The sequence below is a fragment of the Myxocyprinus asiaticus genome, chromosome 49 (genome assembly GCF_019703515.2).
Source record: "Myxocyprinus asiaticus isolate MX2 ecotype Aquarium Trade chromosome 49, UBuf_Myxa_2, whole genome shotgun sequence".
NCBI lineage: Eukaryota > Metazoa > Chordata > Actinopteri > Cypriniformes > Catostomidae > Myxocyprinus > Myxocyprinus asiaticus.
In genome coordinates, this window is record NC_059392.1 from 3,240,790 (window position 1) to 3,264,646 (window position 23,857).

Sequence of the window (23,857 nt, forward strand, 5' to 3'; positions counted from 1 at the left end):
TTACTAAATGATGTAGCTTGATGACTTAAGTATTTCATATATGTGGCAAACGCGGGAAGGAAATAGCTATGATACAGATGAATACTGAACATTTATACACACATAATGTGTTCATTATGAGACCGATCATATGAAAATAACATCGCCAAAAAAAACAATGCCAGTCTGTATTATCCACTCCAAACTACAGCTACCCACCCTGACTTCCTCTGCCTTCCACCACGTTGCAGGCGAACACGCGTCTTGACCATACAAGGGCATGGGAGGAGTTAGCATTCGAGTGCCCCGCTGCTATTGGACGAAGCGCCTGATCAGGCGCGCTCTGATTGGCCAACAGCACTTGGTCCGATTTTGTCTCACTTCGTTAATCAGGCAACGCTCATGGATCGCCAAAGAGAAACCGGATCATCGCATCCTCGTTCGACGGCGTGTTTTTGTCGGTGTGAGTGAAGGAAGAATGCTGGAAAGCAAGAGGGAGAGACTGAAAACATTTCTGAGGAAAATCGACGAAAGCGCCATATCGCGAATCAAGCATTTAATGAAGGAGAGGTGAGCCTAACCGTCATCAGCTGTGTACATCAGATAATCCCATATATGCACAAGCTCATTTACATATGTTAATATTGTATTTATATTATGATAATAAGGTCCTAGTGTGTCTGTCATGATTAGATTATGTGATGAATGCGATTTGCATTGATATGGAACAGATTAATGTGTGTGTGTGTGTGTGTGTGAGTGTGTGTGTGAGTGTGAGTGTGAGTGTGAGTGTGTGTGTGTGTGTGTGTGTGTGTGTGTGTGTGTGTGTGTGTGAGTGTGAGTGTGTGTGTGTGTGTGTGTGTGTGTGTGTGTGTGTGTGTGTGTGTGTGAGTGTGTGTGTGAGTGTGTGTGTGAGTGTGTGTGTGAGTGAGTGTGTGAGTGAGTGAGTGAGTGTGTGAGTGAGTGAGTGAGTGAGTGAGTGAGTGATGGCATTTCTTTTGGCAGGTTCATAAACAAATAAATCAATTGGACACTATCGCAATACGTCGCTGTTTAAATAGTAGTTTTGTTTAAATTTATATAGGCTACACATTACAAAATACTCATATAGTTGGCCTGAATACAATTAAACTCAGTTTAACGTGTTGGGTAAATTACTCTTAAAAATAAATAACAAGTAATTAATTACTAACTACTAATTACATCTTCTACAGTGTAATTAGATTACTGTAATTACTGTCTGAAAAGTAATTGCATTACTTATTACTAATTACTTTCTAAAACCCTGATCAACCTCGACCAGATGAACAATACAAGGATAGACATGAAACTGTTCATTTAATTCTTTCAAATAAATCATATAAAATCAAATAAATTATTCATGAACTGGCCAAAGAATTTAAAGGGGCAGCGTTAAATTAGAAAACATACATTTTAACATTAGACGTTAAATTTAGATTTTAAATTCACTATTGTTTTATATAGAATTGTTCTATTAATGCAATTACATCTGAAGTAATTGTAATTAAATTACTGAAAAATTAAGAGTAATCCCTTACTTTTTTCAATGAAAAAGTAATTGATTACTTAGTAATGCATTACAACCAACACTGGTGAAACATCATTAATGCTTCTTTTTTTGGGGGGGGGGCTTTACCTTTACAAAAATACTATGATTTTTACCAGGGTACATTCATGGTATCTGATTGTAATACCGTGGTAATTAGAGATATACAATGCTGCTGAATGATTACCATGTTCATTTACCATTGTATTTTCTTGGTGGTCCAAGGTACTTAAAGTAATACCATAGTACATGTAAAAAAAAAAACTGGTATTACCATGGTACATTTAAAACATTGTAGTGCCATGTTACTTAATATTTTTTATGTTAGTGTAAGTTCTATTTTTAGATCATGTCAACCACCTTAATACTCAAACACATTAAAACATGTTAATATTGGTTAATATTGACTTGAGTTGTGAAGCCTTTAGTGTACCTGTTTCGCATCACTCGTGCTATTGTAAAGGATTTACTGGGTTAATTTTAGACGAGCTTATTTCCCCGTATCACATTTTCCAATGAGTGGGCTATTCCTGACAATGGGATATGTTTAGACTTTATATTTAATTCAAATTTGTATCCATGCTCATAAAAAATTTGACTTTAGTCCATTTAAATAGAAAATATGGCAACTACCAATTTAGGCCAGCTGTTCTTAGTGTAAACCTTCATGAATGGATGTTATAATTGTACCAGCCGGAGTCCTTTCTCTTGTTGGGACCACAACAAACTAATGAACATCACAGTTATGCTCCAAATTCCTAACTATCTCCAAGGTGTGAATGTTCACATTTGAGGTCACAACGACAATTCACTTGCAGTCGCTTGGGCAGTTGAAATGTAAATTGACCTCGTTCTCGGCTAAACAGTTTTTTCATTGATGGTATTAAACAGCCCTTCCGCCAATTACGTCTCAATCAAATTACACCATTTGCAAAGTGTCTACATTTCATCACAATGCATGTTAAGTGGTTTAGATTGACGAGTAGTTCTCCAGATAAAGCAATGATCTCGTAGCATTGTATTAATGTCCTAACACATGCAGGTCATGATATCATTTACCGCTGTATTTTTAACCCGAAAGATTGTTGGTCAGTTCCAGGTTCGAGAAAGCTGTCCATGCTGATTTTGCTTCCCACTGAAATTGCATTACTTTCTCCAGACCTTGAAAAGAAAGTTATGGGCCCACATTGCCTTGACTGCTTATCATTCCCACAGATAGCCAAAGATGTGCCATTGAGTTATTATGGTGGTCTTGCACAATTTAGGAGCATGGTCCCTCGTACAAGGTCAAGTTGACCATCTAACTTTATTTTGGTAGACTTGGGATCATTGTAGAAGTGGTGTGACCGGTTTGTTGCATTTCCATGTTGACATTCGCACTTTGGGCCACTCCTAAGTCCAGTTTTATGTGGTTTCCATCGTTTGCGTGTGAATTATTATTTTTTTCTTCTTGTTGGCATGTTTTCCCAGCAACTTGCTAGCAACTCATTAGCAAAAGTTATTAGCATAAGTCAAACAAACATTCTAGCTGTTTCCCTACATTTTGTTCCTCGACATTTGACATCAGTTTGAAGAATAACCCAAAATGAATGTGCACAAGTTGGCATATTGTCTCCTATTTAATGCTCTGTACCTCTACTGATACCAGGGTCAGAAATTAAGGGGGAGGGCTCAGGGCTAAAATGCCACTGAAAGTGCCATAAATCCCCACCAAATGGAAAAGTGCCACTGCAATGACTTCTGCTTTTTTTATTTGTAACATCTGATATTGTCCTTAAAGGTGTTGTAAGCGATTTAACCATTCTGGAACTTCCATGAGACTGAGCCGTTGAATTAGACATGCCCTCTCTTTCCAAAACCCTGCCTTTTACAGATACCATCAAAACAGACAATGAGTAGAAGAGCAGCAGTGTGCCATTAAACCTGAATGAACCACTTAAACTACTACACTGAAAATGTGTAATATGATTGACAGGCAGTCTTCTCATTGGCTTATCAAAGAATGTGACCGTGGCCCACAGGCACATTTTTGTTCGCTGTTAACACAGTCTAGTGATGTCACAGTGACCAGTGAGATATCTCAGGACACTTATTTCAGAGATATCTTTCAGGGAGTAGGAACATTTTATGCATACCATTCCATAAAAAATCACTTGCATTACCTTTAATATTCAGTTTTAAGCCTACCCAGATAGCACACGAGCATCTCGCAGACGTCTGTTTAAGAGCGTATAATCTGGAAAGCAAACATCTTAGTAAGGGCATATTTAGGGGGCCTGGGTAGCTCAGCAAGTAAAGACGCTGACTACCAAACTTGGAGTCGCGAGTTCGAATCCAGGGTGTGCTGAGTGACTCCAGCCAGGTCTCCTAAGCAACCAAATTGGCCCGGTTGCTAGCGAAGGGAGAGTCACATGGGGTAACCTCCTACTGGTCGCCATAATGTGGTTCTTGCCCTCAGTGGGGCGCATGGTGAGTTGTGCGTGGAATAGCGTGAAGCCTCCACACGCGCTATGTCTCCGTGGTAACACGCTCAACAAGCCACGTGATAAGATGCGCAGATTGACGGTCTCAGACGTGGAGGCAACTGAGATTCGTCCTCCGCCACCCGGATTGAGGTGAGTCACTACGCCACCACGAGGACTTAGAGCGCATCGGGAATTGGGCATTCCAAATTGGGGAGAAAATAATAAGAAAATAAAGGCAGTTTTACATGCATTTTAAAAGCATAATTGCCTGGAAGACATCTGCTGAATGTCCTTTTGACATCTGAGAGGAAACGTCTTATAGACATATTGCAAATGAGCGAACACTCAAATATGTCTCCCAGATAAAAATGGACATCTACGTGATGTACATGTGCTATCAGGGATAGTTATATTATCGCATAAAAGTAAAAATTGGCCCTGAAAATCAAATCCAGGAGGCAAATGTTGTCCCTTAATTGAAAAGTTCATTTCACTTCCGATACTGTACCTCATATTCTCTTTAGTAAGAAAGATATATTTGCATGATTTGCATCCCCTAAACTTCCCCTAAGCTACATTTGATGGAGAACAAGATACAGTATGATCAGTAATCATATGATTTCTGGATGGAAATTCCATGATTTATGTGACTGGATTGGTCAGTGGAAATAAAGAGCTCCTCTGTTTAGAGCAGTCACACTGAGGAAGTAAAGATGATGCATTGGGGTCACATGACTTGCACAAATGTCCTCTGTGTTGTTGGTTGGCCCCCTCCACAAGTGGCAAGCTGTTGTTTGGCCACAGCGATTGGTGTTAGCTGAACAGACCACTTGGTTGGGCGATGTTGAAGCACAGTTCTTGGCCCACGCCTTTGACTGTAGACGTCAGCTCCATGGTTTAATGAGTAAGCCACTTTGCAAGAAACTTAAGTATAGTTATCACATTCAAGGTCCACTTTGATCTAGGTTAGATGTAGGGATGTTAATGATGAATCGATGATCGATTAATTGGCATTAATAATTTAATCGATTAAGCTTATTGATTGTCGATTTATTATTTACGTTTGGTCATAATGTGAGCGGTGGAGCAGCAAGCAAATCAGAAATAATACATCACTAGAGGGCACGCTGTAGCATTGAGCTGCGTGTTATATGTTTGAAAAATGAAGCGAGCATGGCGAAGACAGGTGTGGGATCATTTTACACTGTGGTAGTGTTTTAAAATACAGTACTACAACTAGCACAATGATATACCATTTAAGAATGTTTTTAAACCAGAGTACAGAATGAACTAAGTAGTACCAATACAAATAATTTGTACTAAAACAGAAAATATTACGGAGACATTTAAGTAGATAGGGACTGTACGTGTTTGCCTATTGTCTAAATAGTAAATAGCTGCCCTTGGGCATTACCAAGATAGCCACCAAGTCAACTCACTTGTAACAGGACTTTGATTATAACAGTGACAAAGATTTGCATGCTAATTAGGCATCGACAAAAGTGTAGTGCAAGCCTAGCTTTGTTTCTATTCATACATGAGCTAATGCATTTCTATTGGTGAACATAAGCTTGTGTATGTGTGCTGTGCGTTAGGCCGGGGATGACTTATCCTGAATTAACGTGTCATAAGGAGGTCAGAGGTCAGATGGAGAACAGGCTCAATGGTGATTGAACTGGAACTTGCTGTGGCCCAGATCTTAATTTGGTCACAAGGCTGTTGTGTATCTTGCGTAACTATCAGTGCAATAAAAATGTCCCTTTAAGTAATGCACTGGGTTTTCGATTTGCCAGTTTTTATCTTGTTCAATAATCGGTATGATCAACATCACTATTATGACCAATATTATTAATATGAACAAGTCTTTTGTAAACAAGAGCTTCTCTAGAATTTGCATACTACTAAAGTTAAAACAGGCATGCTTTAAACCTAAAGGTCCGACAAACTGTTATGTTTCGGGTCAGTTTTTCGTGGATTTTACGTTTTTCATAACAATCAAGTTTGTGTTGGGTTCTGATTTGTAATTGGGCATTCATATTTTAATTTCAACAACACATTTTTTGCACATGCAAATGCGTTCCATCTTCACATGAGAGTTTAGCAAGCTGTTGGAGAACTATTTTGAATTTAATCTTAAAATATGACCGTGCTGGTTGGGTCGGGTCCAAGGGTCTCCTTTAGAGGCCAGGTTTGAGCTTCAACTTAAAGGTATGGTTAACCCCAAAATTACAATTCTGTCATGTACTTGCCCTCATGTTTCTGCTCAACCTGCATCTTATGTTGGTATTTACCAGACCTATAATACCAATATTGGCAATTAAATGATATATTGTGAATTTCTAAGCATCTGCAATTCTTTTTTCTTTTCTTTTAGCTTTATCATGGGCTTTACAATGTTTAGCTTCTGCCCTATCCCAAAGAGAATTGGTGGACCACTAGCAAGTCCTTTGTCTGGATGTGTTTTGTATTGTCTTTGGCCATTCTTTCTTTTGCATTCCTTCAATGGCTTTTAAATGGACCATTGTGTAGTATAACTCCATCACCCACCACCCCACTCGTTTCCTTGGAAACACCAGTTGCCACGGTTGGAGGTGTGCGGAGTGGGCCGGCAAAGGCTTGTTTATTCCCTCCCTCGGTCTCCCCCTTGGCTTCCTTGTCCTCATTATCTAATTTTTCCAACGGCCTGGCTGAGCAGTGCTTGTGCAGTGGAGTAGCTGTAAAGGAAACCTTTAGACCCAGTTGCTGGAAATTTTGTTCAACTAGTCGAGAGACGTTTAGTAAGGCCAAGCACTTGAAGTTTCTTTGGAGAGCTCTGGCTTTGTTATGGATAGCGAAAAGGACCCAAACCACATGGACACAGCGGTGTGTGAAGACGTAGAAGGGTAAGCAGGATTTGCAACCGGTGTCCATATTAGCCATGTGCTTCCAACAAGGTGATATATAGTCTTGTCTACGGCAGCTGGGAATACGTCTTCGAACAGCTGCAGAGAAACTTTGACACGTTCAGGGGTTTGAATTGTTTTTTTTGTTAACCAGTGTAGGGGGTTCTTTTGGATATATTTTGTACGAATTGTTGTTGTTTTTGAGAAGAATGGAAATTCCTGGTCCTACAGGAAGCTATTTGCAATATTTGTACTTTAGTAAAGTTAAACATCTTGTGAAGTCACCAGAAATTGGGACGAGTTCATGGGGAGTTGTACTTATTGTAAAAATCTAGTGGATTCAATTCGAACAAACAGTTGTTCAAAAATAACAGTAATTAGTAGTGCTTGTTTTACAAGACATTTTTTTGTGACATTTGTATAAACATTTTGTGCAGTCACCACAAGTAAACTATAATGTTCATGGTTATCTGTAGTTTCTGTTAAGTCATCAAAGTTCAATTCTTGAAATGAAACTGAATTTATGTGAAGTTATTTGCTATATTTCTCATGTAATACAGATTAACGTCTTCAGCAGTCACCATAAATTTGGGAATCTGTACTTCTGTATTTATTGTAAAAGGAAACTAATTAAGCAACTAATGCACTTTTGCTCTTTAAGGTACAAATCTTTAGTCATTTAGATAGTACAGAGGGAAGTATGATAAAGTTCAAGGCTTTTTCTCACTGATAAACATTTAGCACATTTCCTTGTTTGGCATATTTATGAAGCGCCTCAAGCCATTGTGTCTGATGCTAGCAAATATCTGATTTGATAACTATCAAGACAGGACATTTCTAGTTCTTGTGTGGGCCTTGCGTTTTATCTTGGGTATTCGAATGAATCAGCAGGGGATATTTGATTCTGTTGTAAATCAGTGTGTGACTTAGAAGAATAGAAGTTGGGGAGGCTATAGCACTCAGTGTAAATGGGATTATACAATGCTAACACAATGTTACGCCACAAATGGATGTGTAAACAGAACCTTTAGTGTCTGAATAGGATCTCTAGGTGATTGATTATTATCTCATGGATTAATAAAAAAAGTTCCCAGTAAAGTTGGGTCAAAATGTCTTGCTTGATAACTACAGTGTTGTTTATAAGGAGCTGGGTAATTAAAAGATGTAACAAATGCAAATGGTCAAACTCTATTCATTCAAGGGTGAATCTAACAAAAAAATGTGGCCAGGCCAATTTTTGCCCCAAAATCAGAAGGGAAAAAATTTAAATGACTATTTTTATTGTTTACCTTGTAACATTATTTTCATTGTGAATTCTCATTACTGTAATGCATCTGATTTTTTTATTTTTTTTTATTTGCCTTTTTTTTTATTATTATTTCCCATTATTATTAAAAATAATATTCTTATTCTTATTGGTGTAATGCAGTTTTGTTTTGTTTTTTTTTGTATTAAAATAAAACATATTTTTAATCATAAAGGCAGTACAACATATACTACTAAAATTTGCAGAACAGTAATGAGAATTGGGGACTGTTGTAATACATTGTAATGCTCTTAAAATAGGTGGGGGGGGGGAGATTCAGCTAAATATAAATGTTAACACTTTACAATAAGATTCTATTAGTTAACACTGGCTAATGCATTAGGTAATATGAATATTTATTTGGCATTTATTCATCTTGGTTATTGTTAATTTATCTAAAAAACTAGAGGTAGACAGATGTATCGGTTTTACCGATTAATCTGTGCCGATAGTTGCTTTTTAGAACTATCATCATCAGTAAAAATCTATGCCGATTAGAGCCCGACCGATACCGATTTTAGAGGGGAGAAATGGACCGATTACCAATATGGTGGCCGATATAGTTAATTTTTGAGATGGAATGAAAACAGACCTTTTCTACGTGGATTGTGCACTGATTTTGCACCGATATGACTATGCAAAGGTACTCCGAAGGCTGCTTTCTTAAATATTTTTATCAAAGAACATTTGACATTATTATACATTGTCAACAAATTCTAGAAATGAACACTGAGAAAATAAATAATAAATAAAAATACAATAAATAGCTTAATAAACATCAGTACTGTATGTTCAGTATCAGTCAGTTGCTGACCATCTAAATAAAGAATAGATAAATGGCTAAATAAATATCAGCACTGTTTAGTATCAGTCAATGGCTGACCATTTAAATAAAAATACAATAAATAAACATCAGGGGCTGGTTGCACCAAATATATGTAAGTTAAAACTTAGCCTAGTTGTGAAATAAATGGGCACTAAGTCAAAATGTATGCACTATTAAATATGAGCGTTGCACCATTACATTTATGTAGGGCGTAACCCTACATGTAAACTAAATATATACGGCAGCCTCCGACCAGGAGTAACTGATGGAATAAAAAGTGCAGACTCACTTAATGACATCAATGAGCCCATGCTGTGGGTGACAGGCTTCAATCCTTTCGACATATATGATGATGTTGGCATTTACATTTACGAGAAAGAGAATTTTTTTTTAAGCAGCTCTTCAGTATGAAACTGATCTAACAGTGCCATTTTTAGGGTGCGTCACCCGGTGTCAAGTTTCAACAAATTCAAAATATATATAGGATATTAAAATGAATAAATGTCTATTTTTCCAGCTTGTTGTATTAGTATTTATCACCCCTCTTTTATTTTAGATACAGTTCCAACAATACATACTATTTATTAAATGTACTTTTATTACGTATCCTATTTAAATGTCTGGAAAACCAGACTTTTAAATATTACATTTTATAAATGCAATGACTGGTATTGTTCGGTTGAAGGGGGTACCAAACTATGAATCCTGAACAAAACAGTTTGGTGAATACATGTTTACACATTAGCTTCCATTCAGCTGACAACAATGAAAGTAGCTATGTGATTAGCTAGTTAGCTATAAGCTCGTTGTTACGTAGAGTGAAAGATGGACTTTATTTACTTTCCAGCATTGCGTCTCACCAATTAGGTAACAGCAAAGCGTAAAATCCACACTCACCACACACAATCCACCACTGCACCGTTGTATGCTGAGCTGCAGAAAGATGCTCTGATGTTTACCTTTCAATCTGCTACATTACTGACTGCACTTACAAACTATAGCTGGCTAACAGCAAACAGTTGTGATAAACATGAGTGACATGGTTGTCAGGGACAGGGTTAACGTTAGATAAAATGATGGGGTCATTGTTTATAAACTTCCCAGTATGTATTTCGCAAACTAGTTAGCAACTTGCCTTGAAAACACCGCTCAATTCACTCCGCTCTGTCTGCAAAGCCACCGTCAGCTCTGTAAACAATGGAGTCGGAGCACACTCTGTTGGACAAACTACGCTATGACACTAATTCTAAAGCCTTTTTTTCCTGCATTATATGTTCTGAAAAAAAGTTTTCATATCGGCGCATATCGGTAAACATATACACCGATACAGATATATCAGTGAAAGGCTAATATCGGGCAACCGATATATCGGTCGGGCACTAATGCCGATAGTTGCCGTTATATCATCCATAAACCTCATCTGGTGAAATATATCCATAAAACTCTTTAGCCGGTGAATAGACGTAGACTGATACATCGGTTTTACCGATTAATCGGTGCCGATAGTTGCTTTTTGGAAATATCGGTTATTGGCAAACTTCGGTCCATATTTGCTGATAGATCAAATGTATATGTAAAGCACTTTGAATTGCCATTGTATATGAAATGTGTTATATAAATAAACTTGCCTTGCCATATGCTGGGGTAAAATGTACATTTGTACAAATACAAGTTTTAGGAGATTTACTTTTAAAGTTTTTAAAATTAGCATGTTCTTTTATTTACCAGCATGTAACACCTTTCTCAAACGCTGGGGCTAGACTGCTTTACCTACTTGTGTTGTGTTTCCCCTAAACACCCACGGCAGGGCAGTAGTTTCCCTTAATATCACCAAGTCCAAATACACCACAGCTCAACCTCAGAAATGCAGAAACAACTCATTGATGGCTTAAAAATTCTCATTTTACAGGAATTACAACTTGTTGAAAGAGAAAGCTAACCACTGCTAGAAAATGAGAAGTAAGAAAAAGGTGTTTAGCTGAATTAGTTTCAGATTTTTTTAGGCTGTTAATGCAAAGATTTCAAGGTAAATCCCAATTTGATTCACGGTGTTTCTAATGTATATTACAACTGCACTTATAAAGGAATAGTTCACCCAAAAATGAAAATTCTTGTTCCCTAATGTTGATGACATAATTGTATTTTTGATTGAACTTTTCTTTTAACTAAGAAACATTAAACCCTAGGTAGGGACATTGGCGGTACACTTAGCGTTGCCTTTAATAGTTTAATCTATATTGTAGTTTCATTTTATAGCATGCATTTGTGCAGGCCAAAAATAGGCTCCACGTCTCATCTTTACACAGATGTGATCTAATTTGTCCTTTGAACATGTTGGAGTGACAATGTTTGTAACCTGATATTTGCCACTCCTCAGCATTTCAAAAATGCTTGAGCAAAAATGTTATTCCAGCAAGATAATTTGTAATGACGTGTTTGAAATTTATTTTGGGAAGTAAATGACTTTGTTTTAGCTACACTTTGAGATGATTAGGAAATATTCTCCAGTATTCACAACGACTCAATGTTGTACAAAAGTACACATGCTAGCATTTATTCGATTTATAGCCAGTTCAGCTCGCCAATTTGGACCATTTTGTAGATGCGTTGTCTATTTTGAATCCATTTGTGTGCCACGTGCAAATTTGCTTTGAAAAAGGCATACAGGCAAAAACAAGCTAACAAAATGTCCTGTTGTAGTTAACAAATTCTCTAAAACATATTCATCGCGCAACAGCGAATGCTAGCCCAAGATGTTATATCCGTCACATTACTGTTGCCCATTTCCTTGTGTCCTCTCTTTAAAATGTCTAATCAATTTCTTGTTTTCCTTCATGCTGAAAATTCCATCCCTTCCCCCACTAATGACTTCAGAAATGTTTGAGTGCCATTCAAAGATTGTTTGTAGCCATCACGCCCAACGTAGCTAGGAGCTCTTCACTGCAACCCATTAAAAAGTTGAAGTTTTGCATACTTACGCCTAGTCATGTGACGTCATATGACTATTTTTATTTCGTCTGGTCATGTGCTATCTTTTAACAAAGTGTTGCTTCTTTAAGCATCACTTAACATGTTTGTCCTTGAGGCATATCGTAATTGTAGTTTTCCTTCTTGTCTTTGGCCTTTTATCTGAATGTAGGGTAAGGGACGGTTGCAGGAAGCACCCTTAATAGTGTTTAAAAAGTTCTGGATATGTATGGATGTGGTCAACAACTGTTGGGCTTTCCATTGCTGCTTTTATATAGCCACCAAATTGGACAGACTGTGGAAATGTTGTTTTGAACCCTCTAATTCAGCTTAAATTGCCCAAAACTCTCAAGATAATAGTCTTGCATTTCGTGACTCTTCACCCTGTGGCTTGTGGTTCCTTTTAGCTTTTACTTCCTGTTGCGTTCCTTTCAAGTGAACTATTAGGGTTATTTGACTTGCACTTCTCGTAAGCTGTCAAGATATGTAGCTACTCAGCATTTTGAAAATTTTTGCTTTCATTTTTTTGAAAGGTAGGCCTAAATGTTTTTTGTCCAACAGGGTGGTGCATTTGTGAACATGTTTATACCTGTGTGTGTATTGAGCCCACATGCATGAGGTGTTCCATTACATGTCACACCATCTGAAGTCAGTGTCTCCGCCCCCTTATTTGCATTCAGAGGAAGGAAAGAACTCCCATAGGAACTAAACCACAGACCCTGGGAAGACAGAAGTTTGCTTGCCAGTAGTGTTTGTTTTTAGTTTACGCCATCTGAACTCGTTCAGATTTTCTTTATTTCTGGCAAACTGTCGGATTGAAGAGATATGGCTTGAGGCCAGTGTTGAGGGCTTTTGTCATTTTTGGAGGAGTATTTTAACTATGAATAGATCTTTGAGTTTACGAGTACCTAGAAGACATGGCAATCATCTGTACAGGTGAGGAATACTTGAGATGTATTTGACTTTACAGTGGCTCCAAGAGTATTTGGACACTTAAACAACACAATGTATGAATCAAAAAAATCAAATCAAGTATCATTTCTATTAAAGAATCACAGCACAAACACACTTCAAGCAAAGTGTTTCACAGAAGGCACTATATAAAGAGGAAAGTTTTTGAACAGCTGTGAGCATTTTTTTTTATTATTATTATTATTGATGGAATACAGTTATTAAGGTCAAACTAAAGTACTGTGCATCAAGGCTTTAATGGTGTATTTGCTTTTGTGGTGTTTATTTGACTCGGTTTAAACATTACACCAACATTTGCGACTCTGGCGAAATAAAAAAAAACATATATAACCCATAAACCTGGAACTTTCACGGCCACTCTCGTTTTAAAGAAGCGATTCAATTAAATTATGTTCCGAGAATTGGCTTTATTAAATAAACAAAAATTGCTCTTGTTTTCAGCCAATTTGCTGGCTTTGAGTTTTGGAGTTTGGAGGCTTATTACTCTTTTACATGTGGATTATAAAATTTTTACAAGACTTACTGTTGAAGGGTTAATTTTCGACCAATCTGTTGTCCTGCAAAAAATAATTTTCTTAATCAGCATTTTGGTCTTGTTTTCCAGTAAAATATGTAAACAACATTAAAGCAAGATTAATTTACATTAGAAGCAAATTCAGTAGATATTAAGACTTGTTTTCAGTGTATGTAGCTCTTACCCTAATAGCAAATTGTATTTTTCTTGTTTTGTACATAATGTGCACATAATTTGGTTAGATTTGTTTACAACACCAAAAAAGAAAGAAATAAAAATGGCCAATGGAATAAGTAAACTTTACCTTTAAAAACAAGTTACCTTGCAAGTAATCTTAAGTTGTTTTAAAGATGTTTTAAATGTTTTACTGGAAATCAAAACGAAAATACTGATTTAAGAAAATTTTTGTTTTTGATACTGGTTTCTGTGCTATGAGACTCAGTCTTGTTTTGCTATTTTCACAGTTATGCAGTGGAAGCAGGGGCGCTCCCCGGAAAGGTGAAGAAGGGGAAGATGAAAACAAAGTTGGGAAGCAGGAAAGCTTTTAGTTTAGAGGAAAACCAACTTGAGCTTCAACAGCAGTCCAAGAGCCTGAGCCGGCAGGTCCCGCCCAGGTAAACCACTTACTTTTATTATTTTCCATTCATTATATTCTGTTTGACCACTTTGCCTCTACCACTCCTTTTGAAAAAGACCTTAAAGCTTAAACAGTAACCCTAATGGCCAACAGGCAAAAAAAAAAAAGTTTGACGTATATTGTCTAGGGACAAAGTACCATTTCAGATCTTGTAATGATTTAGTTGTATACCAAAACAAATGCCTAATTACGAATGTTTTTTTTTTTTGTAGTGGTTTACTGACGGTGTTTTCACTGGCCGATACCAATATCTAGTCACCAGGGTGACCAATGGCTAATATAATCCAATTTTATGTCAATCTTGTTTTACAGCAACTTGATCTGGTCTTATCGACCAACTGGATATGGTTATCGGCTGGTACCGATAATCTAAATTATATTAGCTTCCCCTCTGTTATATTAGTCTATCGCTATTTTGCAAAAGTCGTGACTTTCTTTGCAAAACAGACCAAATAAGTCAGAAAATACTACTTTTGAAATCGCATGTGTGTTTAAATTTGTGGCGTTATTATTGGCAGGTCTCACACTCTTGATGTTGACAGACCTTTGGAAAGAAGTGAGAGCATCAACTCTAGAAGTGTAAGCTTTTGCTACGTTGAACTTTTGAGCGATTTCACATCTCGTACATAATTATCGTTTGCCATTCTTCTTATTGTAATTTATCTATGTTTCTTTTATCAGAGTTTTATAAAGCACAACAAAACATTCCACAAACTCTTCCCAGAACTCCCAGAAAGTGAGGACTTACTACATGGTAAGTGGAGTCTGTCAATATTTACCTATACTCTATTTGTGCATTTAGGAAGCTACTGTTACAAATATTTGTTGTATTGCTGAAATACTTGTTTGTAGAGCTGTCATTGACATTTAGGGCCTGTAGACAATAAAGCAGGTGGGGTCGTGATGTGAATCGCTGACGCACAAAGTACACAATTGTGTGATGTCATATTTTCCATATTACTGATCTTATTGTCACTCTCTCTTTAGCCTACATCTGTGCCCTGCAAAAGGAGGTGCCTTATCATGGTCGTCTATACATCACTGGCAGTAATGTCTGCTTCTACTCCTCTGTGCTGCGAAAGGACACCAAGGTGATATGACTTGCCGCCCTGATGCACGCAGAGGTTGCGCAACAAATTTTAATGATCCATCACTTATATGCACATGATATTTGTTTTCATTAACCAGATAATTTATATAGACGTATGCCATTTCATTTGTGTATGTAGATTTGATACCGTCTTTGATATAGCCAATATTAACATTTTTGAAAAAACTTTTACCTGGGACCAGCTTAACTCGGTAATAAGTATTTAATGGTGATACTTTAAGCCTATATCATATAGAGTCGTAATCCATTTATAGGAGTAAAGTGACCTGGACTTGGCTACATGTTAACATATCTTAAAAACGAAAATTATGAACAATTAACTAACGCGAGTCAGATTATTTATTAATTTTCAGATTTAATATAAGTAACGTTATAGATTATTGCATTAAAAAGTGATGTTTTCCTAACGTCTCTTGGCTAAAAGCTCTGTTAACACAAATATGGTTAAATGATGCACTAGGTTTAAATAGTTTTTGGACCCACTTTATATTAGGTGTAGTGATGCACCGAGATGAAAAGTTTTGGCCAATACCAATTTTAACAAATAAATTGGCCGATACCAATATTTTGCCACTTACCTTATTTTTTCATCAGGTCACTGTTTTGCTCAGGAATTGTGTTTTTAAAAATGTACAAAGAGGTACAAAAGCATTTGTTGTAACAATAAATAATTTCACTTGAACATGGATTGGATCTGTGGAACACATGACAGGTAAAAATTTTAAAGAGCCACAATGGAAGATAAAAAGATTTTAAAATATATTGAAAAATAACTAAATATCATAGCATGATGCTTCATGTAAAAATAAAATGTTATTTTTATTCTAAAACATTTTTGCAGTTCAAAAGAACAGAACTCACATTTTACATGTTTGTACTGTATATAATATAATGAACATCACAGATTCATATTATGCAGATGTTGGGCAATTCCACGGAAATATCAACCACATCAATTAAAAATAAAAAGTTACTAAAGGAACAAAACGGCCTTTTAAATTCTATAGTGGTGTAATGGATAATGGAAAATGCCGTCCAGACCGCTAGAGGGCGCCGCTTGCTTACACAATGCTGACTGAAGCGCTAATTGCAGTCTATTTTTAAACGCAGTCTTTGAAGCTTTCGAAATCGCGCAAGACCTTATTGCGATTTCAAACTTAATTGTGTAGCCTTAATGGATACCATACCAATAAAGTTTGCTGTTTTCAAAGCGTTTGGATGGTTTTAACTATATATATATATATATATATAGGTAAGTGCCGCTTTCACAAGTGTCACGTAACAACGTTTTTCCTTATTAATGTGAGAACGAGAGAATAAAAATGTAGTTACATGTTCTTAGGGGTGCCAACCCTTCGACATATTGTGGCTATCATTATTTCTGGATTGTGCTTTTGAATTCAGAGTTTTTACAAAGTGTGATGATGATTATAACTGAACCTTCGGTGTTTCATATCGGCGTTTTCACCCTTAAACCGATTTGCCGATAGATTTAATTTGGTCATTAATTGCCCGATAAATATCGGCGGCCGAAACATCGGTGCATTCCTAATTAGGTGTCTATAACTACTATTTACAGTGTACTTATGTGTTGTTGCATTGTACTTACATTGAAATTACCTGCGTTTAATTACATTTATAGTTACACTGTTAACCTTTACACTAAACCTAACCCTACCCGCAACCCTACTCCTAAACCTACCTGTACCTCAACCTCAGTAGCAGCTATTGTGAATCTTGTGAGAATTTTGCAGAACAACATGTAGTTGCACAATAAATACATTGTATTGTATGTATTTTAATGGTAGTACATAGTAGTTAAAGAAACCTAATATAAAGTTGGACCCTTTTTTATCTGTTGAAATGATGTACCACATCTGTCATTGTTTTTTTTTGTAAGATTCTGTGAATGATGGAAATTTTTGAAACATTAACGCAACCTCTTGCTGCATATTCAGTGTAACAAAGAAAGCATTTTAATACAAGACAAAAAGTCTTATAAGCTAATATGTTTGTGTTTCTAGGTGATTATTCCCGTGTCCAATGTAAATATTCTTAAGAAGCAGAACACTGCGTTGCTCGTGCCAAATGCCATTTCTATCAGAACCACTGAAGGAGAAAAGGTCAGTTTCTCAGACATCCATATTTGACCCTGTCGACTGCCCTTCCTTATGCTCCTAAAATAAGCTTCATTTTCTTTATTTCATTCCTCTTATTTTGGGCTAAAATGTGACCTGGACATGTTTTTTACAAACTTTGTGCTGAGGCCCCCTAGTGGCCCCCCAGCCCCCTTGTTGAGAACCATGGATCTAAAGTATAAAAAAATATAAATAAAAATACCATCTGATCTTCTTTCTCTCTGTATTACAGTATTTATTTGTGTCCTTACGGAATAGAGAAGGATGCTACAAGCTGCTACGATCAGTTTGCCCTCAGATAGAGGTAAATATTTGACAATGCTGTTGCAATTTCATTGCTCTCATGATAACGTTGATGGCTTGATGTGTCATTATATTCACCTCTGATACGATGACCTTATTCTTTACAGGAAGGAAGTGCCAACAGCAGTCCTCTCTTCTCATCAGCTGAGAACAGCTTCGATCAAGTCAAACTGGTGGTAAGTGATGTAAGGACTTTGTTTGGGTGCAGACTTAGTGTGTCACCAGTGTGTGACATTTTATATTCATTTCTCTCAGCAGAACTCCAGTCAGTCCAGTCTTGATGACTCTTATGAGGTGGATGGAGGACGTGTCACTCCCCAGTTGGAACTTTCTGCATCTAGACTAACAAAAGGTTTGTACAATCCCAAAACACACAAGTCATTTATGCCAATAAGGATGTTTTGCCAAGTAACTTTAGTAAATGTATCTGTTTGGTTTGGCATATTTTGTACATGATGTATGCAAATCATCATTATTACACTTCATAGGATGAAACAAAGTGCAAAGAGAAGTTTTGGTTGTTAAAATATCTGTGCGTTCTTTTATTACAGAAAGTAGTGCTGTTGGAACCCACTCCACTACAAAGAGCGCTTTACAAGAGCAAGACGACACCTCCACCGAAGAATACAATGGTATGAAAAACTGTCTAAACCTGGAACCAAATGATGTGAATAGAATTATTTTAGACGCACACTGTCATGACTTGCAAAAGTCCTTATATTGTGTTTAAATGGCGATGTTTATTTAGGCATGTATAAATGAGATCCAGAAATAAAACATGATAAAATTCCAGTTAAAATCGTTGCAGTGTCAGTAAGTTGGCAACATGCAGCTATCGTATGATTGGTTAACAAAGATTGTGTTTCCTCTAACCACAGGAAGTTCATGGGTTTGGAATGTGACGGAGAGGGCTCGATCTCTCCTCATCCAAAGAGATGTGAGCAGCCTCAACACACTTCTCCTTATCTACCTGATCCTGTAAGTTAACCAGACATCCAGCAGTCTACATTAATATTATTGTATTTAGTCTGTTTTATCAAAAATTATCAAAAATATTAAAATGTGTCCATAATATCAGATACCTAACATTACATCTATTATAATTATCAGCTATAAAATTGGCCATAGTATCGGTTATTGGTAATAATATTGACTATGATTATCGGCTATAAATTGGCTATAATGTCAGTTATCGGCCATAACATTTATTATAATAATTGGCCATAAAATTGGCTATAGTGTCGGTTATCGGCAATAATATATACTATAATTATCGCCTATAAATTTGGCCATAATATAGGATATCGGCCATTACATTTATAATTATCGGCTATAAAATTGGCCATAGTATCGGTTATTGGTAATAATATTGACTGATTATCGGCTATAATGTCGGTTATTGGCCATAACATTTATTATAATTATCAACTATAAAATTCGCTATAGTGTCGGGTCTTGGCCATAACATTTATTATAATAATCGGCTATAAAATTGGCTATAATGTCTGTTATCGGCCATAATATTTACTATAATTATCGCCTATAAATTTGGCCATAATATAAGATACAGGCCATTACATTTACAATTATCGGCTATAAAACTGGCCATAGTATCGGTTATTGGTAATAATATTGACTATGATTATCGGCTATAAATTGGCTATAACATCGGTTATCAGCCATAACATTTATTATAATTATCAACTATAAAATTGGCTATAGTGTCGGTTCTTGGCCATAACATTTATTTTAATTATCGGCTATAATATTGGTTATCGGCCATAACATTTATTATAATTATCGGCAATAAAATTGGCCATAATATTGGTTATCGGCCATAATATTTACTATAATTATCAGCTATAAATTTGGCCAAATTAGGATATCGGCCATTACATTTATAATTATCGGCTATAAAATTGGCATAGTATCGGTTATTGGTAATAATATTGACTATGATTATTGGCTATAAAATCGGTTATAGGCCATAACATTTATTATAATTATCAACTATAAAATTGACCATAGAATCGGTTAGTGCCATAACATTTATTATAATTATCGGCAATAAAATTGGCCATAATATATGATATCGGCCATTACATTTATAATTATCGGCTATAAAATTGGCCATAGTATCGGTTATTGGTAATAATATTGACTATGATTATCGGCTATAAATTGGCTATAATGTCGGTTATTGGCCATAACATTTATTATAATTATCAACTATAAAATTCGCTATAGTGTCGGGTCTTGGCCATAACATTTATTATAATAATCGGCTATAAAATTGGCTATAGTGTCTGTTATCGGCCATAATATTTACTATAATTATCGCCTATAAATTTGGCCATAATATAAGATACAGGCCATTACATTTACAATTATCGGCTATAAAACTGGCCATAGTATCGGTTATTGGTAATAATATTGACTGATTATCGGCTATAATGTCGGTTATTGGCCATAACATTTATTATAATTATCAACTATAAAATTCGCTATAGTGTCGGGTCTTGGCCATAACATTTATTATAATAATCGGCTATAAAATTGGCCATAATATATGATATCGGCCATTACATTTATAATTATCGGCTATAAAATTGGCCATAGTATCGGTTATTGGTAATAATATTGACTATGATTATCGGCTATAAATTGGCTATAATGTCGGTTATCGGCCATAACATTTATTATAATAATCAGCCATAAAATTGGCTATAGTGTCGGTTATCAGCCATAATATTTACTATAATTATCGCCTATAAATTTGGCCATAATATAGGATATCGGCCATTACATTTACAATTATCGGCTATAAAATTGGCTATAGTATCGGTTATTGGTAGTAATATTGACTATGATTATCGGCTATAAATTGGCTATAATGTCGGTTATTGGCCATAACATTTGTTACAATAATCGGCTATAAAATTGGCTATAGTATCTGTTATCGGCCATAAAATGTATTACAATTAGCAACTATAAATTTCGCAATAGTGTCGGTTCTTGGCCATAACATTTATTTTAATTATCGGCTATAATCTTGGTTATCGGCCCTAACATTTATTATATTAACACAAACATTAAGGCATGACTTTCCAAGAAAACTTCAAGGCAACTGCTCAATGGTGTCTAAGACATTAGACACTACAGTTTGATTTTCTGTAAAGCTGATTAAAAAGATGTGTATTGTGAAAGCAGGATACAAATAAAAAATGACTTACAATAATCTGTTAATTATCATAATTGTCAGTATCGGCCTAATTTTCTACATCAATGCATTATAATCTTTAGTTAGTTAGTTATGATGATTTGTCCATAGTATCTCGTGTATTATATTGGTTGAAGTACATACAGATGAATGGGACTAAAAGGGGCTTTGTTTGTATGAGTGATATCTGTGGAAACTAGTTCCATGTATCTGGTATGCACCTGTACAGTAATGCCATTTGAGGATGTAGGATTATTAAGGTGATGTGAAACACCCTCAGGCCTGTTGGGGTGTTTCACTACTGTTTTAACAATAACTGGTTTTGTGGTATATGAAAAATGTATGTCTTTGTTCTTGGCAGGGTGTTTCTCCTCCTGTTATCTTCTGGCTATATCGGCCTGCGAATTGTGGCCTTAGAAGAACAGCTGACTTCCCTAGGGGCCCTACCTGAATTTACCCTACAGAGCAGGTAAAGAATCACACTATTACAAAATAATATAATATAGGAAGAACAGCAGCATTTTATTTAAATATATATATTTTTTTATAAAAATGATTGTAATTTGTTTATTGTGACAAAGATGTAAAATGCATTGATGAGTCATTTTTAGAACTGGTTCATTTAAAAGAATCAGTGCTTCATATGAGAGAGGGTTGACATTTTAGGTGAGCTCTCATGGTTGTGAAGCTGTGCACACATTACAATGTGACAAAATTCGTGATGTATGGTTTTATTGCATTAATCTGCTATTCATGATGTTGCTCTTACCTGCCTAAAGCCTCAGTACATTACACAATTTGTTTCTCTCCATTTCAGGTACAAAGAAACATAGCCCAACACCACCGAAGAGATTTATTCCATCAAGTTTGGCTTTTGTGAAAAGTACCAAAAACGAATCACGTTGGATCTCTTGTTCTTGAAGATCCCCTATCTGCCCACAGAGAAAGTTGTGAAGGAACTTTAGTTGCATACTCGCCAGTTCCCCAGTAGTAAATCATGTCTGACTTTGTTCCAAGATAACAACCAGAAGGCAAACAGTTATGGGAAGGTGATCGTTTTGACAAGAAACGGGCATGATTTGACTTGTGATTGTGTTAAGGTAACCAAAACCACCTTAAACAACCAAAGACAACTGATTTGTTTCTAAATGGTGTCAAAAAATCAGCAAAGGAGCCAAACAGTTCTACTATGGGAAAACATTTCACCAGTTTTTATGTTCAATATTTGAGTTTCGTCTTGACCCATTTGTACACTCCTGTTGTATGTGTTGGAACTTTTACGACCATCAAAACATCAAACTGTCACTGTAGTTTAACGAATTACTTTGTTACATTTTTCAAATTTCCATTTTTTGTTTATCAATTCTTGTTTTGCGGTAGGCGCATCTTTCAGACAAAAATGTTAAATTTTTCATCTTCCTCTAGTGAAAGTTGTTTTTCATTCGTCTTTGATTCTTCGTGGTTGCTATATTAAACCTGGTTTAGCACGATATTTAAAAAAGAGCTAATCTAACTTGCCAACCCTTAATATTACTGTATGTATACATCTATGCATAAAAAAATTGCTCAAATCAGGTAGTTAAAGAGTTTGTTTTTTGTTTGTCTTTTTTATACTCGGGAAGATGTAGTCCGCCATGCTAGTCTCTTCCAAATCCCAACTGTTCTAACCCATTAAAAAAAAAAGAATGAAAAAAAATGCATTTTGACTATATTGCATAGATGCAAATCTCAGTGCTTCAAACACGGGACGTTTTTTTACAGCTAAAATGGTTTATTGCATGTTAGCGCCAACCAAAAGGACCGTTTCCATTCAGGACTTATAATGAGACTGATTGCGATACTTTAGTCATATTTAGCGATATAATGAAAATGGTCCAAAATATGCATGATTTTTACGTGTATGTGTGTTCTAAATATGTTGCAATTTGTTTAAAGAGACTGCGTGTAAAAGAGTGAGAAGTGTAGATGTTTGTGATTAATAGAGTGCACTTTAAAGTGTAGAGACTGTCCAAAAGGAGGCGCTATATTGCATGGAGTGGATGAAGAAGGCATTCTATTGATGTCGTTTTGTTGTGGGGTATTAGATGGTGCTAAGACGTCTCACTCAGGGCTGGGACTAACCTCCAATTTGCAATGCATTGCGTGTCAGTTTTGGCATCTTGGTCCTCTTGGCAGACCTGATCTGCTGTTTTTCATGGTTCGTAAATCCTTCAGCCGTTCGGAATGCATATCGTAACGTTTGGAATGAACACCCACATGAACCTGCCAAGATAATTACACAGAACTGTCTGTTTGCCTTGGCATTAATTATGTCCAGTTTCCAAACAATGACATCAATGCATGTCGACATAGATCTGTGGATTTCACATTTTATAAGGCAGTTGCCCTACAAAACAGAGATTCCTGATGTCCTGATCTAAACAAACGAAGGGGATTCAATTAAAAATGATTTGCACATAGCATGTCGAAGCATTGCATTTCAACTCAACGCTGGGACCGCGCAGCCTCAAAGTCTGTTTAACAGCTGTCTAATAACCACAATGCAAGGATCCCAACTTTTTATAATTTGTTTATATTGCACTATTGAAGTGTTATACTTGTTGTTTTTGTATCAATTTGTCAGTAAAAAATCTAATTTTGTCTATTTATTGCATAATGTGTATTTCAAAGTGGTCTCTGTGAGACTGGCTTTGGCATTGTTTGAATAAATCAAGTGCTAAGGAAACCTGTCTCAATTTTGTTTAGTTCTAAAGTAACAATCTTAATACAATGCAAACTGTATTTATCGACTCTCAAATGGGGCCAGTGGAACTTCAAGAATGTTGGAGAGATGTGGTAAACATTGAATAGTGCCAAATTAAGTTGCAATAAATGCTTTTCTAAATGTACATGTATGTTTATTTTGCAATACATTTGCTTTACTACAGCATAAGCAATTCACCATAAGTCATTAACTTTAGAAGTGTCTCA

General features: G+C 36.1%; 1 protein-coding gene across 5 annotated transcripts; it reads left to right on the forward strand.

Moving 5' to 3' along the window:
* Nucleotides 1-363: 363 nt before the first annotated feature.
* On the forward strand, nt 364-23,612 carry si:zfos-943e10.1 (GRAM domain-containing protein 2B). 5 transcript variants are annotated; one of them, XM_051693304.1, is made up of 13 exons: nt 364-549; nt 13,943-14,092; nt 14,634-14,694; nt 14,797-14,869; nt 15,103-15,206; nt 17,251-17,349; nt 17,597-17,668; nt 17,775-17,843; nt 17,923-18,019; nt 18,219-18,299; nt 18,546-18,645; nt 21,249-21,356; nt 21,705-23,612. In XM_051693304.1, exons 1-13 carry the CDS (start codon nt 458-460, stop codon nt 21,718-21,720), a joined length of 1,122 nt encoding a protein of 373 aa, XP_051549264.1. In that variant the 5' UTR covers nt 364-457; the 3' UTR covers nt 21,721-23,612. The 5 variants fall into 5 exon arrangements, with proteins under 5 accessions (XP_051549264.1, XP_051549265.1, XP_051549266.1 ...); XM_051693305.1 differs by having other exon boundaries at nt 17,926-18,019; XM_051693306.1 differs by lacking the exon at nt 364-549 and adding an exon at nt 6,709-6,893.
* The last annotated feature ends 245 nt before the right edge of the window (nt 23,613-23,857 follow it).